At 41.8% G+C, this 18,140-nt stretch overlaps 1 protein-coding gene across 1 annotated transcript; it reads right to left on the reverse strand.

Moving 5' to 3' along the window:
- Positions 1-1,718: 1,718 nt before the first annotated feature.
- Positions 1,719-6,967, reverse strand: ostm1 (osteoclastogenesis associated transmembrane protein 1). Its single transcript, XM_086190279.1, has 6 exons — positions 6,509-6,967; positions 6,167-6,281; positions 5,258-5,358; positions 5,049-5,159; positions 3,709-3,874; positions 1,719-2,785 (listed from the first exon to the last, which is right to left on the reverse strand). The coding sequence occupies exons 1-6, from the start codon at positions 6,887-6,889 to the stop codon at positions 2,730-2,732; spliced, it is 930 nt and encodes a 309-aa protein (XP_086046405.1). The 5' UTR covers positions 6,890-6,967; the 3' UTR covers positions 1,719-2,729.
- Positions 6,968-18,140: the final 11,173 nt, after the last annotated feature.

Here is an 18,140-nt window from a genome sequence, read left to right on the forward strand (position 1 = left end):
TCTTAAGTGTTTTTACTATCTCATGTTAAAATGATTGGATGAAATCATTCTACAAACCCGAGACCGTGACGGAAAACAATGGCTTATTTTAGATTTATACTTGTAGGCCTACAACTCTATAGTTGATGTGACAAGAGGGAGTTCTAAACTCAGTTTGTAACCACGTTAAGCTAGAAGCCAATGAACATTTCAATAACCTTGACGCACAACATCAGCCTTCCTATGAACGTGATGCAGGACCACAGAATACTGGACACCCTGATGAACTGATCTTACTTGAACACAACTCGAACAATTTGAATTTGTTCGAAAACAAAAAAAAAAAAAGGTTAGAGGTTTAGTAGTTTTAGTGAACTTGAAGTGTTTCTTCTTACTGCTGTTATTGAGCTTGACAGTGCAGAGTGATAGCTTGACACCAGGAGGGTGTCTTCCAGTTAACATCAGTTTTTAAGAGGCGGTCCTGTAAATGCACAACTTGTGACATTACAGAAATATTGGAAAGCCGATTCTGGTTCAGTTACTCTCCTCTGACAATGAACTAAAAGGAGAAGTGGGAGACCTCTTACTTAACTTGTAAAATTAAAAAAAAATAATTGTAAAATTATATGTTGTGGATCCCCCCCCCACCCCATAATATGGATTGTATTATCTGTCATTTTCTTTTAGCAAACAAATACCATGTCAGGCACACATTATTAAAGTGTTTTTGTTCGTCCTTTCTATAATGGAGGATATTTTTTAAGACTAATGTTTAAGGAGACCAGCGTCTTATATTTTCGGTGTATTCTAATATTAACATATCAGCTTTTACAGTGCATCACCTGGGAATCCAAAGGCTGCTTGCTAAACGAGTCATTCTCAATTATGATTGGTCCATTTTGCTCCCTTTATGGCAGGATTTTTATGATCTCGTATTAAGCATGTGGTTTTACTTCATTGATAAATAAGTGAATGGGCCAGCTCTCCATCGGATATCTCCGTCACGTGGCGGCGGCCTCCGGGCCACTTTAACCCGGCGAGCAGCTCAGCAGCCCGGCAATGTTTCTTGACTTTCAGCCCTGCTTAAGGACCCGCCGTGCCTCGGAAAAGCACCGGAGCTTAGCGGGAATCAAAGCTGTCATTCCAACGCACTTGCCTGTGCGGGAGCTCCAGCGTGTTTCAGCCGCTCTGCTGCTGCTGCTGCTGGCCGCAACCGGATCATATGACTCGGCATATCGGTAATAGTCTTAGAGGCGCTGACGGCCAGCGCTGTAGTGGCTGCGCTCCATAAGACCAAAAAGCCAAAGGAGTTTAACGGATGTGTTGCTGCGATTATTCGGCCAAGTATCTTTATCCCATATTTAGATTAGCTGCTAATGACGGAAGAAAAGCCTCGTTGCAAGAAACAGAAGGGGGGCCACGTAACCGGAGAACAAGGGCCGGTCCTGTGTGCGGGGAACAGATTTACCGCAGGAGGGGCCGCAGACGCTGCTCCTAGGAAAGACTTTATGCAGAGGTAGAGCAACAAGTATCATGACAATCACTGTGAATAAATTACGAGAGAAAACCTACAGAATCATACTTTACGCGCGGAACAGTTCAGAGAGCTGTACTATTCTAAAATATTATTTTTATATGCAGAACTGCCAGGATGTAGATGGAAAACAAGCTCGATACTGTCTTTTCTACTATTTATTGGAGTAAAACCGGGTTTTGCCTCGGAAAAAAAGTGAATTAAGAAGTAAATCCTTCCTTTCTGATATGCATTCATTTATTCGGGCTTATGCATTCAATATTAAGACGTACATTACTTCACAGTGCACTGCTACTCCTCTCGATTATAAACTATGAGAACCCCTTAACAAATTAACATCAGTCCAGACTAGCAACAAAGAGCATTAAAAGCTTTATGCAACCACAAAAACACTGATTGGGGGACACAGGTAACACCTTAGAGTGCTCTTACGACTTACATTTTGTGTGTTGCATCTTTATATATAACCCCCCTCTCACTCACACACACACACACACACACACACACACACATTCTAGTGATGTGCACCCCTTCTTACACCAGATACATGTTACCACTAATGGGCATCAAGTGCTTCCTTTTTGCAGCTCTCTTCTGGACATACATTAGAGACCAGAAAACCCATTTCTCAACCCATAAATAGACCCCATACGCACATTAACTCACTTGCGCGTGTACGCACAAAAACACACACACACACACACACACACACACACACACACACACAAAATGCACCCGAGCCACTCGCTGAGGCGTCTAGTGACAGTTGTGTGTCTCAGACTGCAGGATGCACTCCGGAACCACCTGAGGAGTGTAAGCATGTTGAGAGGAGGGACAGAAGGGCTGTGGTCATCGCTGTCACAGAATTGCTCATAAATTAGTTACACAGGTTAAATCTGGTTGAAACTCAGGAGCGCGTCCTTGAATTTAACATAATGTAAAATACAAATTCATTCAAAATCAAACAATTTAACAACCATGTGCATGTGTGGGGTATTAAAGCAAATGTACAATCAACTTTCCAGTGCATTTGTCCTTCGGTGTTTCATTTATTTAGATTCTTGACGTCCTCTGAATACGGACTGGTATTTAGGTCTGCTCACGGAAGTGAGTCAAGCTCAGGCACGGAAGAAGACAGATCCCCCCCAGGTTTGAGTTTTTTAGTACAAAAAGGGAAGAAGGGAAGTGATAGCGGGCCGTCCTCCGCTGTTCCACTTCAGCTCATTTTGTCCTGAATGTTCATCAGACTGCTGTATGACTTCGCTCTCTTAGCTGTAAAGAGAGAAATGACATTACAAAACAGAATGTGAGGAGGTGTGAGTTTTTTTATGAAGTGTTTTCATATGAATTTTAATTTCTTAAGACAGAGAAAAGTTCAGATGCACATTGAAGCTGACACATACACGGAGAGACGACAGGTACTTTTCTCACCTCTGTGCTGCATTACGGAGCTGAGACCCACCGAGACTGGCTGACTGCTAGTTAGCTTAGCACAATGAATGGTGGTGAATGGTAAGTGTTAGCATACCTCCATCGAAAGTCATCAAATACACCTTTCACTTTCGATGGTCTTAACTGGCATTGATATAACTACAGCTGTGCATCTGTGCCAGATACACAGCTGGAACTACTTTCTTGACAGCGTAGTGATTTACTGCAGCAACATAAAAGCTCTCTTTGGCCTAAAAGAAAATCGAAATTGACCATGGCTGACGTTGTGCGAGGATGAGGAAGATTATTTCTGGACAGACCGAGACCGTGAACCTGATCCATTGATAGACTTTTGACTGACGATGCCAACATTTCCCATCCACTACCATTTACTACGCTCAGCTAACAAGCAGTCAGCTGATCTCTGTGGGTCTCTAATGCACAGACAGAGAAGAGAAGGGTGTCTATTTTTGTGTCTGGCTCTGGAGAGGATGGACAATAAATGATTTTTTAAAAATACAAAAAAAAAACCCAAACACCCAGAATGTCTTTTCCTTTAAAAAATGTTGTGTTACTTCTTCAATAGAATGCAGAAGTTTAAGACAGCCTTGACCCCACACACACACACACACACAAGCATAAACACACCCCAGCCAAACCAAACCTTAATATCATAGTCAGTCGAACTCTCCCTCAACAAATCTCAAAACCCTGTCAAAAAAATCTCTGGGTGTGACAATGGGTGAATTAAGCTGGTTACTCACGGTGTATGAGCTTGCGTTTCTTTTGTTCCGAGTGAAGGAAGCTGCTCAAGTAGAAGATGATGGGCAGAAAGAGCATGAAGCTGGACACGGCAATGACAGGAATCGTCTCCTCCCGGGGGAAGGAACAATTGAAGCTCTTACTCCACAGTCTGCGGGTCACGTTCATCTAGAGCGAGGCAAAGTGCCAAACGCAACAGAAGCTTCAGTTGAGCCCACCGCAATTACAGGATAATATTAATAGAAAGTCAACCTTCTCATGGGTCTGTTCCCAAATATTTACTGTGTCCAGGGGCGTTTGGGAAAAAGCCGTGTTGAGTTCATTTTTAACGAGTTTCATATTTAATCACAACTGTTAAAGAGAAAATCATTATACTTCCTCAACCCGTTTCCCTTATTATAACATTTGACTGTGCGACTTCTAATGACAAATGCTTCACAAGTTGGGCGATGACAAGCAACACAATCACTTCAGTGACTAAAAGACTCGTCTGACGAGTAAAATCATGGGTCAGAAGTGGGTGGACAGAACTTTTAAGGCATCCATTTCTGTGATAAGCGGCTGTTGTGTAGCAGTGAAGTCTGTCCTACCTGCAACAGGGGCAATGTAGAAGGGTTCCAGTTGAGTAACCCGAGGAAAACGTGACGGAGATTGTAGACTGTGTGTGTCAAACCGCGCATCATTCCTGCTAAGTCATTAACAACTTTTTTAGGGGCACAAGTTAATGAGACATTTAAAGTCTGATTTCAAGAGAGTAGCGTTTCTAGGCTCTGGTATCCTAGATTTTTTGAATCCTAGCACCACCTGTGGTTAGGCAAGCATGACTCACTTTAATTCTGGATCCAAAAGGTACAATAATAGAAGACGAAGAGTAAAAAGTTCGACGGCCAGGACTTTCCCAGGGATGTGAGGTGGTTTAACCAGACGACCCGCCCACAGCCCTACTCTGCCTATGATTGGCTACTTCTTAGTGCCATGAAGTGTGTGGATTAAGAAGGATCAGACCCGATCAGAGCAAGAGGAGGAGCAGTTCAAAAAACATTAAATGAAGGTCGATTTGGGGATTTGGGGAAGAATATTTTGGGGTGTACCCTGTGATGTAATTGTCTGTACCTCTTGGGGTGTACGTACCTTAGTTTTGGAACCATGTCTCTAAGCACTTGCATTTTTTTTTTTCTTTTAAGGCCAGGGAAGAGCTTAATTTGCGAAACCTTTTTTTTTTTTTAATGGCTAAACAACAAATAAATAAATAACTGTATGTAAATTTTTAATTTCTGGATTTAATCCGTATTTGCAAATTCCTTCCTCCAGTGGTCTAGAAATCTCTGGGTGTGACACGTACCGCATCTTCTATGTCAATACACATGGTGCCATTCTTCTCCATGCCGCCGTACAGGACATTGAGACCTTTGTATGTGTTGTTACAGTTCTTGCACAGTTCAGAATGGTTCCCCTGAGTGGATGAACGGTGAGAAGAACAGAAGAACGGTTAACGTCTGAACGTGGAACTCACGACGAGCGTTAACCATCGGCGACCCGTTCACGTCGTACCTGCTGATACGTCTCAAAGCAGGTGAGAGTTTGGTTGAGATAAGACATGAAGTAGAGCGTGTCGTCACTCAGGTTCTGGACCTGGCCTTTGGTGAGACAATCTGCACATCAGGGAATAAGAATGACAAGTCAGGTCTGTTCATTCACATGAAATCCCAATATAGTGGAGGGTTTCTCAAAGGAAACATAATTTCCTCTTTTCTATTCAAAATGTGTGCTACTATTATTATCATAATTATTTTTATTTTGATGTAACACTCACTGCATCGCCTCCTGCATACTGCCAACATCATTTTAGTCATTTTCCAAGTAGAAATGCCACAGCTCTTCATGACATCACCTCAATTATGCAGATTCGCTGCTGTCCTTTGTCTCGTGATATTTTTATAAAATACAGTTTGGTTCAAGGGTGTTGGCTGAGGAAAACCTGCTGCGTCAGGGGGTTTTGTCTGTTTTCTATGAACGGAATTCCTCAGCAAGGACAAGTATTGGTTTGTCTTGCTGTTTTTCCATGAATTCACACAATTACAGCTTACAAGCACATTGGGAGGTTCCTTTTTTTTTTCACAGTTCAGTATGTCATCCCCACTGTTTCCTGACCTTTAGTCAAATCAGTGAGGAAACGACGACTGCAAAGAGCCATTTGCAATGACTGGAGATCTTTGCAGATCAAATACATGAGGCTGACGGCTGCTGAGATCTCATCACAAAGAAGTCACATGTTTGATCTGTGTGTGTGTGAGAGTGTGTGTGTGTGTGTGTGTGTGTGTGTGTGTGTGTGTGTGTGTGTGTGTGTGTGTGCATGTGTCACAAGAAAGCACAGATTTAAACCCCTTATTATAAGCAGATGCTGTATGTCAACATCAGAAGCACATGCTGTTGGGAGTTTTAGACTGGGGCAGGACTCACTGTCACAGGCTGAGTTGGTCCACAGTTCATCCAGGGTGGTGTTCAGCACGTGCAGCAGCATTAGCCGATCACTGCGCAGGAGACTGTCCCTACAGCTCTCGTTACTTGGACCCTTCTGACAGACAGACAGACAGACACACACTCACACACTGTGTCAAAGTGTCTCCGCTCCACCAAACCAAGCAGATGAATCCTTGTTTCCTCAAATGTGTCACCATCGATACCTCAGTCACAAGACTCGTGACTCGTGAGCTTCCTAAGCACATAAACGTGTCTGTTCTCTCTGTTTCTAGAAACCGATACAAACTAACGCTCAGGAAAATCTTTGGATAGGTCTCTTACCTCGTCAGATGAGATGTTCAGGTAGATGTCTTTGAGGCTTCCGTAGCTGGAGAAACAGTTCTGACACACTTTAAGAGGTCGGGCTGCAACTACCAGACAGTTCGACAAGGCGACATACCGCTGGCCGAATATCCGCAGCAGCTCCCTGCAGTAGCCGCTGATCTCCAGGTCCTCCGGAAAAGCAGCTAGCATGTTGAGGGACGGGAAGGAGTCAGCACCCGGCATGTAAACAGGGAAGCTTCCCGCCGCAGCCAGAGGAGCCGACGTCGCTAGTTTCTCCGTCGCCTCTGAGACTGTCGCGTTAACTCCGCCGCTAGAAACAAGTCCGTGAATATGTATCATTGACACAACTAAAAGCGCGGCGTTATTAGTAAAATACATGTTTTAAAATTAAATAGCAGAAGCGTCTGTTTCAGTTCTTCTATTCCAGATGACCCATGACTTCCTAGTGCCAGTGTGATCATGTGACATCGACAAAATCTCGCGATACAACAGCATCGCTCTCAAGTGGTGCTGGTCTGATTTTTTTTTAATGTGATTCCTCTCGCTTTCTTACCATTTTCTGTATCTGGGGTTTAAAACTATTTTTCCTACTTAGCCCATAATAACAATAATAATAATAATAAGAACAAGAACAAGAACAAGAACAAGAACAAGAACAAGAACAAGAACAAGAAGAAACAATTTATAGCTGCCCTTAACAATCAGAATAAAACTACCACAAATGACTGAATAAGATTAAAATGAATGTTTAAAGAACACAATTTACACAGGGCAGCGATCTAATTTACAGTTATTCTTTGCACTGAGTTGTGAGTTACATTGCCATCACTGGTGGCCTGACACACAGATACAGACATACACACCTGATGAGGATCATCAATAGCATCAATACCAGATTATCAATACCTTCAAAGACAGAAAGACAGGAAGAAAGAAAGAAGACTATGTATGTATGTATGTATCCATGTTTAATTCACCTTTGTTAAAGAACATGCATGTGTGTGTGCACGTTAGAAACAAATAGCCATTCCTACCGCTCTTACTATTATTTACAGCTTCTTGACACTATGTAATTTTGAAAAGTGCGGCCGGCTCAGCGCAAATAATCACGGAGTCAAGGTAAACGATTTGGGCTACAATCCTGATTGTGATAATTGTCAAAAACCCCCTTGAATCAAGCAGCCTCAGTCAATGGTTGTTAATGTGAAATTAGTGGCTTTTGATAACTTGCAGGCCACATCAATTCCACAGTCATCAAAGCCTAATGAAAATAAGGGGGCGAGAATGCATCCAGCATCATGGGCCTATTCTAGTGGCTGTGTGCAGCTCAAGTGGTAAATATGGAGTCTGGCCCCTGATGCTCCCCTCTGCACATGACACCGGCAGCTCATTAACTCTTCTTCTCCCAACCAGAGTTCCCCTAATTGTTCAGATGTTCCCCATTCCTTTATTTTATAATGTCGCTCTGCACGGAGGGAAGTGAAATTGAACTGTATGAGTCGCCTCATCCTGGATGTCCACTTAGAAACATTAAAAAAAAAGTCCTCTTCTTATTTTTCCTTTCATCATCAAACCCTGGTGGTTCTCATCCTTTTTGAGTCCTGACCCCAACACTCAAAAACACACACACGCGCACACACAGTACATGTACTTTTTTTGCCTTCAGATGCAGAAAAATTCGTTAAATGTTGGCTTTTGTTTCATTTATTCAGATGACTGCGCCTTCACAGCCAACATGTGTACTTTTGGCCTACAAGATCAACAAAATTCATACATTACTGAGGTAACTGGGCTTGTTAAGCTAAACAGTATACCCTCATAGTCTTCCAGGCCTTCGTTTGACAACCGTTTTCATAGTTTTAGTTTGTAGTTGATATCATTTTTAATAGATTTCAAATGCAGTCACATGTTGACTCACACACAACAAAAGCTATGCCAAGACAAATAATGTCACTGGTACTGGTGGTAGAAAGTAAAGAACGGTTTACAAAACACATTTCTGAGAATTTTTATTTTTCTCAACAACCCTCGGAAATTCTTTCACGATCTCTGTGGGGGTCCCGACCCCCATGTTGAGAACCACCAGTAGAACCTAGTAGTAGCGGTAGTAGTTGCCTTGTAGGCAGCATATATAGACCCATCCTGCAATGCTCACTTTATTCATTATGATTTGAATCTCTTTCTTTCTGCAGCCTAATCAGGAGAGAAGCGAGTAAAATCGGCATATCATTATTTAAAATGACCGTTATTGTCAGAGGACAGAAAATGCCTTCATTAGCATGTGATAGATTGAGAAACCAAGAGGACAAAAATCATTAATTAGGCCTATAAATTAGATGATGGTGATGATGAGAGCACTTCTGGGGTGATGCAGGACTTCCATGATCCTGCTAATGCTTCACAAAGATATGCAAAGAAGAAACGAATCCAAAGAAGACGCGTAGGTGATTTGCAGAAAAAGACCGGAGATGTCGCACCCTCTAAGAATATGTAAAAGTACAAAATACATGGGGTTACTTTTTTACGATTGGAAAAAAATGCATGTGCAGGAAACCTGTCTCACAGATTTCGTCCATAGTTATATAACATTTCTAGATTGTCGGTGATGGAGCTGTTATATAGCCAACTACTACGCAAAGGAATAATATATATGGGATATATGGGGTCCAATGATTAATGTAGGAAGAAAAAAGAGAAACTTTTTAAAAAACTCAAATATAATCTTTTCTTTTTTGTGGAATATCTGATCATTTTTGTAAACGGTGCATGGAGAGTTGGATCTTCTCTCATCAAGGGCTCTGTAGGTTGGGAATCATTGTTGAAAGCAACTGATTTTCTTGCTCAACAGTCCGAGTGTGAACTTGGACAAACACAAATGGTTTAACTCAAACCGGTCCAGCCTTAAACTTGGCTCTTGGCGTGGGGAGAGAAAATAGCTGTAAAGTTATGCAGAAGTTACTCTTCATCCTCCGGGCCGTCCCTAATCCGCCCAAAACCTCATTCTTTCATCGGAGAACTGTGCCTCCTTTCTTGTGCCCCCCTCTCTATACAACATAAAGTCAGACTGCATTTAATGGTTATGTCGCGATGGGAGAGGGGCTTTCTTCTTCCCCTTTTCTCCAGAATATTGCCCTTTTCGTCGTGTGAGTCTCCCAGCCCGCGGGGACCCCCATATTCTTCCCTCCGCGTCTGACTCGAATCACAAACTAACCCTGATTTTCACCACTTTGCTGGGAATCGCAGCTAGTGATAATAGAGATTTCGCTTTCATTTTATACGCTTGACTTGGTTATTGTTGCTGTGCTCCTCTCCCGTGATTCTCCTCTTTTCCAGGGATTAGCCCTGACTTCGCCCGCTATACTGGCCACCGAAGTGCCCCTGAGCCCCGGGATGACAATTGACGCAGATCAAGGCAGGTCTATTGAAAAGAACCAATCTCTGCCGAGCTTAAATCAAGCAGCTTCAATGGAAGAAACTGATGCGTCTCATGTTTCCTTCCCACATCTTTACTGCTAAATTTTACATGATAGATTCTGGCTGCATCAAAATGCACACACTGGCCCTTTTCACAGCCGCCATGTTGGTTTGTAAATGTGGTCCCGTTCTATTTTGGTCCTTGCAGACAGTATATCAGGATCTTGGTCTTCCTAAATGGAACAGGGCCATTGTTAGGTTACACATCACTCCCGCATTTACCCTGCAACGATAACAAAATGCCTGCTTCTCTCACAATACTTGTAATGGGCTCTATATAGATGACACAGATGATGATGATGATGATGATGATGATGATGATGATGATGATGATGATGATGATGATGATGATGGGGAGGAGGAGGAAGATGATGCTGAAGGTGAGGACAGTGATGATAAGTACGATGGGGTGATAAAAGTGACAATATTCATGTTATTATGATTATATGACAGGGAACACGTTGATAAAAACCAAGGTTTGTGATGATGATGATGATGATGATGATGATATAATCAGTGTAAGAAGAGTGATGATGATGAGGAGGAGGAGCAGAACAATAATCAGGATGTTCAGGATTGGAACGATGATGTGGAAATTACTGAAGTACAGCCAGTGACTCAAATTCAGTACTTTTGTGTTGAGGTACCTGTGTTTTACTGGGTTTTTTATAACAGAAGGAAAGAATTTACTTTTTTATTTCACTGCAATTAGCTGACAACAATATTACCAGTTACTTTTCCTCAAATAAAAATATATATCTCTATCAATATCTATCTATCTGTACATAAAAAAGTGTGATCATCTATAAATGTACAAGTGGATCTAATAAACAGCCTTCTCTGAATTACCTTTAACAGGAGTATAAGGTGGGTTTTATTGACTTATACATTTGATATTTATTTCAATTCAAAACTGGAGATATACTGTCAGTACATGGTGATAATTACACATATTGCAACACCACAGATGGAAAATATACATGGAGCCTGAATTTGAGCTACCTTTTATTCTACTTCCACTACCAATCACTGCAATACATGTACGCCTGCTCATGGCATCATGTATGTATATTGCATGTTGAAATATTATATAAACAAATACATGAATGCCAACATAAATAAGCTCCATTCATCAGCTCTACATATGGTAATTGAATATGGAACAATATCAAACCAACATTTCCATGTTAAATAAAGGTTATATGATATTTCATCCTCCAAATAAACTAATTTGTGACGTGCAGGTGAAGTGCAAGCACCCCCAGGTGTAAAATCCTCCTCCTCCATCATCACTGCAGCACTTGTGCTGATCCGCTCATCAACTGAGGGTCTCATGTATTTGCTGTGTCTCCCCCAATCAGGCATCTCAAGGGCGCTGTGAGAAGTTAATCTTTGTTGACGGTGTGTTGCGCACTCTTCCGTGGGCCAGTTGGGTCGGATCTCTCCTGCAAAGCCCGTCCTGTGCTCTTAGAGCTAGAGGGGGATAATTACCAAACACGCAGCCGACAGCAGCGACACAAAAGCCGCTTTGACTTCCTCACTGCTGGTCGCCTCTAGGGGATGGTCCTGCTCCCTGCTCACCCAGAACACTTCTCATCACTCCTGAGAAGCAGAGACGTCTTGTTCCATAACAAGACACGAAACTGACTTCTTTCAGCTCCAGTGAACTGGACATAAACCCCGACTGACAACCTCCAGTGCCCAAACAGAACAGAGAGAGGACGGGTGGGCCGGGACAGGGAACAAGAGAAGGGAGGGGGCGGCATAGGACTCTCTAGATAAAGTTGTTATTCACTTTAATCTGACATTGACTATTATACCAAAGGAACTTCTCGTGAAAAATTAACCTTTTTTGTTTCTTTGTTCATTGTTATTTTTACCTATCAGTCAACTTTTTATTCTCCTATAAAGAAATTTGTGTTTCTGCAGCAGCACAGTGTCATACTGACGTGCTGTAAATATAATGGGCTTGGAGTGATTGTTTCTGGCAAGCAACAAAACACATTGTCCCTCCCCTCAAATTAGTCCCCCAGGAGGGGGTGGGGTGAGGGGTTCATGTCCCAGGGGATGCATGCATGCAGGCAGGCAGGACAGCAGCATGCCAGCATGTAACATGTACAAGCATGAGAATTGTGCTAAACAGGTGTAATTAAGCTTGTGACATGTAGCTGATGATGATGTAGGAAAAACTACGTTTGGACGAGTTTATATAGATTTGCTGTGACATGATTCTGATTAAAAAAAAATAAGCTATGAAAATTAAATAAGAGTATAAAGACAAGGTGAATAGAAATTTTAAAAATGTCAAGGATTACAGGAGATAACTGTAAAGGTCTGAGTCTATATGTCATTTAAAGTTGAATATTAAAATATTTTTAAATGTTTCTTTTTTTTAATCATTTTTTGAAAATGTCACAATCGTAGGAAAACATGTTCAAGACAATCAGCATTGTCGGAGGTCTTGTTTACGACAGCAAGTTGACGTGAACAACGTTCTTAAAATTAAAGGCGTCATCGGCATAGCGCAGCGCTCAGGCACAATAATCCATCCGAACAAGTCACTTCAGGGTCAAGAGGTCAGCGGCTGAGCTCGTTTTCATTCAGTGACATTTGTTACCAAAGGGCAGGAACATCAGGATCGTCTAACTTGCCCCTAAACACAACATTAAGACTTTTTCAATGACTGATATGATTAGAACTCTAAATCAAGATGAGTTAATTTCCAGCTTTGGCTCCTCTGAATATTAACTTTTGTGTTTCTATATTTAAAAAAAAAAAAAAATTGAACTACTATTTACCTGAGACGCTGTCCTCAAAGGAAGGAGGACTGGAACGTTTGTACATGCAAGCACTCGAACATATTGTGTTTCAGTGAGATGCCATCTAGTGGCCAAAGTAAACTAGAACCCCCCCCCCCCCCCCAATACTATTAAAAAAACAACAACATCTTGTTTCCCATGGGCATTCATGTACAGGTTAGCAATTGCTGGATAAAATACAGAATTTAACCGCACAACAGCAGCCAGCATCACTAACAAAATAACTAATAACTGGAATTCATTATGCTTTTAAAGAAATGTTTGGTTTCTTGCATGTGTTTGGGGCGTTACAATGTAGAGAAGGTTCTATCGTGGCTGACATCTCCCAAGCAGGATGCTAACATGCCTGTTCACTCTGAGTCATAGTTTCCACACGTCTCAGTTTTGCTCTTAAATGACACAATTTAAGTTTTACAAGTTCGAAAAAAAATATGACTGGAGTGTTGTAGACATTATGAATAAAAGTAATATGTTTGGTTCCAAAACATATTACTTTCATACCAAACACGATCCTCCCCTCAACCATGAGATGGATTTTATTGTTTCAAATTGCGATGATCCACCAGAAACCAAGATTGATTCAGGTTTGTTTTTTTATCAAACACTAGGCAATAAATGTTGATAATAAATCAATAAAGGGTTTGTATTTGATGTCAGTCATGGCTATAATATTGAATGTTGTTGCCCCAGGATGAGAAAATAGTTTTCATTCCCGCTCCCTGTTATTCAGTTATATTATTCATAGTGTGCCAGGCTGAATAGGCTGTTAAACAGGGAAGAAAAGGCAGATAGCTAGTCGGTTAGCGAGGGGTTAGCTTTAAACCAAGCCTTGATTTGTGAATGGGGGAGTGGGAGGAGTGGTGGAGGGCTGTGTGCGTAGAGGAAAACCTCTCCTGGGCCAGGAGAAAAGGATTTGGCCCAGATGCAGGCAGCGATGTTAACTTTGAGTGGCCCCTGTGGCTCAAGCGCAGTACCCCTCCTTCCTACTTCCCAAGCCCCCAGGTTGCCTTTGCATGACATCATCCCCAAACTATGCCCCCCATACCCATGTGAATCTGAGCTGTCACAATCGGCAGCCACCCCACCAGCCATTAAACTGTACAGCACTGCGAGCCCATAGGTTTCCCTCTCCTCTTCTGCTACCAATCTCCTCCCTTCTTCTTCTTTTTTAACCCCCAGAAAGCCATTGTTTGAGTCAGGGCTTGATCAAAAAACTGTTGCCCGCCAACCACAGGGCTTTCTGTAAATTCAATGAGGCCACCTTAAAGATTTTCCTAATTAATGGATGACATCTTTGGCTGGAGGAGAGGCGAGGCATTCTGCTCCAGCTCGCTCTTTGTTCGCCTCCTAATTAACTTTCCTAGGTCACTCAGGTCCCCGCAACCTGAGAGTGAAGAGCTCCCATTGAGGAGGGAGTTGTAAACTTACTTTTTTTGCCTCGGCACTTAAAAGGGGAAAGCAACTATAGGGAACAGAAAATATCCTATTTAAGTCCTTTGTGAGTGAACTGCTTGCACATGTTCCAATAAAGGAAGTCTTCTAAATAAGCTGCCATGTTGCTCTCCGCTCCCCCTCGTCCTCCCTTATCCCACCTCTTTCACTCCCCAGCTCCACAGAAAGGTTATGAATGATAGCTGCGGGTTGGGTGGGGGGGGTGGGGGTGGGGGGGTAAAGGGCCAAAGGACAGCATCTGGGTATTGTGGAATTGTGAGCATCTGAAACTTTGAGGGAATTTGAGGATGGGAAAGCAGCAGTGAGAGTTGCTGGGTGGTGGGCTGGATGATGGATGAGAAAAATGTGGTGAATATGAGAAAAAAAAAACAATAAGTGGCTCTTTGCCCTCCTTGGATGTTTTTTTTTTTTTTTTTTCAAAGCACCCTGTTTCATCACCCCTCATCTTTATCATTCAAGTGGGGGGGGGGGGGGAAAGTCGCACAACTTTGTCTGAGAGGTTTTCACACAAGCGATTTAGTGATAAATGCAATACTTCATTATTTAAATTTGGTGCCTGCTAGCAGAATCGCTATGTTCTTATGGTCATACTTTTGTTTTAAAGTCGATAGAAGCAGCAGATGTTCCTAATTTTATATAGCGTCATACAACTGATCAACCAAGTAAATCAGGTTATATATAATATAGGAGACATTTCCGTGTATGGATGGCAGGAACGAATTATTCTGTGTAGCCTTTAATCACTGGAAGTTGTTAGAAAGAAAGGATGCAGTAATTTCAGATCGTGGTTATTGATACATGTGAGATGCTGTGTAGCAGCACCTGGACCCAGGACTCTTTTTGTAATCAATTTATTTCTGTACGTCTGGATTTCATTTCGATTTCATTCTCTTTTTAAAGTATGCGTGAGCGTGGAGGAACAAAATTTGCCCTTTGAGAAAATAAAATGCGAAGATTTATTTTTTAGATGGAAAACTGTGTCGCGTAATTCTGTTAGATGTAACTTTAAGATTTTCGTAGCTGACATTTGACGTTCAAAGTAGGAAGAAACAATGTGAGTACATGAACAGTGGTTGTCATTAACATTGATGCTTTTTTTGTTTGCATACGTGAAGTGTCGCTTTTGATTATAATCCTGTGGCCAAATAAAATATCTGAATTAACTAGTAAAACAAAAAAAATGGCCACAAATATTATTGTCACAAAAACATATTAATTTCTTTAAACTGAATGGGAATATTAGATAATAAACTCATCTCATGGCGGCACCTATCATCACCATCCAAAGAGCTGCATCTACACAGGTCACATGACCTTATCAATGATTCTCTTGTCTCCGGTGTGTCTGGGTGCATATTAAGACCCGTGAGGTGAGTGTGAGGCTCCTGATGACAGCTCCTGTGCTGCAGGGGCCCCTCGGGGCTAATGACGAGAGGAAGCTGTGACCTCAGACCATGACCGGTGAACCTGACCTGTAGAACCAGCAGAAGAACATCAGGGGGCTGACGGCAGAAGCAGGACTGATGAACTGAGGCTGAGCTGAGTGCTGCAGGACGACTGTCAGAGTGACTCCAGGTGAGGCGTCGCTGTTCGACTGTTCTGTGGTTAATCTCTCTGGTGGCTGGAACCGCTGTTCCACTGCTGCTGTTACAAGACAGTCACTGTGCATGTGTGCAAGGGTGTCACGCGCATTAGGCTCTGTTTTATTCTGATGTTTCACTGACAGGCATCAAAAAGAGATTAACATTTTCTTCTGCCTTCCTTAAAAGTAATTTTAGAATGTGCAAGTACGATCGTGATTTAGCAACATCAGAACTGTTTTGGAAGTCAAGAGTTTCAAACTCATGCACAGTCATAACAGGTTGGGGCCAATCATGTTGATCATCAATCATGTCGAGTGCATAAACACTAATAATCTGCTTTTCAGGGATGTAATAAAGAAAAGTGTCCAACAATGTTGAAGGGATCTTTAAATTATGGAATTTTAATTCATTCACTTTATTGTCACATGAATTTTCCAAGTTTTGTCTGGCCATTTATATGATTCGATGCTAGAACTCAGTCGTATTAATCATTGTTAACAGAAAATAATCCATCCATCCATTTTCTTCCACTTATCCTGTTAAGGGTCGTGGGGGGGCTGGAGCCTATCCCAGCATCTTCGGGTGAGAGGCGGGGTTCACCCTGGACAGGTCACCAGTCCATCACAGGACCAACACATAGAGACAGACAACCATTCACACTCACAGTCACACCTACAGTCAATTTAGAGTATCAATCAGCCTCGTCCCCTCTTGATGTCTTTGGACTGTGGGAGGAAGCTGGAGTACCAGAGAGAACCCACACAGGAACAGGGAGAACATGGAGACTCCACACAGAAAGATCCTGTGAACCCAGAACCTTCTTGCTGTGAGGCCACAGTGCTGACCACTGCACCAGCGTGCTGCCTGTACAGAAAATAATATATAATTAAAAAACTAGAGGATAACGAAAGCGTGCATACCTCTATAATGGTAATATTGTTGGTTAGGGATCTGGATCAATTCAAAAAATTGAATTGATCATGGACACACACTAATAAATCATGAATTCACAACGTTTAAGTGCTCATAGACTTCAATTACAAAGTGGAGGGGATCTACAAACAGAGATCAGCTAACCTAAAACAAGCACTTGTTCAATAATTGCTCAGAGGATCTAGAGAGGACTAAGAGAGCACACACGACTGTCAAGGCAAACTTGCCACTTTTGCATTGGGCTTTGAATTTAAGTTGCAAGCAGTGATAAGCGGACCCTCAGACTCTTGTGCATGTTGGAGTGTGTGGCTCCTGTGTGGAGCAAGAGGGTAGTGAATTTTGATGAAAGTTGGATTTGGAGGAAACAGATGAATGCGTAAACTGTGTAGCAGATACAACTTCCTCTGTCCACTAGGTGACGCTACAGAAAACACACATATCACGCAATCTGCTCCAATCACCATTTCTAGTGAAGAAAGTGTCATATTCACATGACTCAAACTACAATTCCCCCCCCCCCCACTGTCTGTTCTCAGCCCGATGCCCCTCACATTACACATAAATAGCATGTATCTTTCTTCTCAAAATTCAGTATCAATACCTGACTCATCCTCGATCTGCTTCCAATGATTGAGCACTCCTTAATCACAGATTACTTTGAATGCAGAAAATATTCCCCACTTCCAACAGGGACTCAAACTATCATCAGAACTTTAAATAACATTACAATTTTTCTTGCTAAGTAAAAGAAAAACTTGGCTTCACTTTCAAAATTGGTATTCAATATTTGACTAATATTTTTTCATGAAACAGCCCTTTTGTAAAGTTTTCATATTTGTCTTTGGATGTATTGTGTTTGTGTATTGTGTTGTGTTATTTTCCTATCAACACTACCACCGTTCTTCGTGTCACAAGGCTGGTCGAGCTTCCTTCTCATCAAGAAGAGATGGACATGTCCTCTTGATTCCTGACTCAAACCTCTCACTCCAGTCTAGTGACTACGATTCATCATCCAGTACAATTTGATCTCACATATCCCTCACACTCGTACTAATATTTGCAGAACTTGTTTCAGGTACCTTTTAAATGGATTTAACTGCATATAACCCCCACGCCTTTATCTTGTATTCCCCTCAGACATTGTAAAGCTTCATTATCTGATTTTCTTTGAATGATACCCAATACTTCTTTTATTAATTTCATGCTGAGTTTGCTGAATAAATAAAGATTAAAAAAAGAGTTGCACCTTGAAAATTTCTTGTGTGAACTTTACTGTTACAATACAGCAAGCTGAGTAAAATGAGGAGTAATGGAGGGGTACTACGACTGGTATTTGTGTGTTTCTCAACCACGTATTTAGTCAACATT

This window comes from Aulostomus chinensis, chromosome 20 (assembly GCF_037954235.1).
Source record: "Aulostomus chinensis isolate RoL2024-O1b breed Wild chromosome 20, RoL_Achi_v1.0, whole genome shotgun sequence".
Classification (NCBI taxonomy): Eukaryota; Metazoa; Chordata; class Actinopteri; order Syngnathiformes; family Aulostomidae; genus Aulostomus; species Aulostomus chinensis.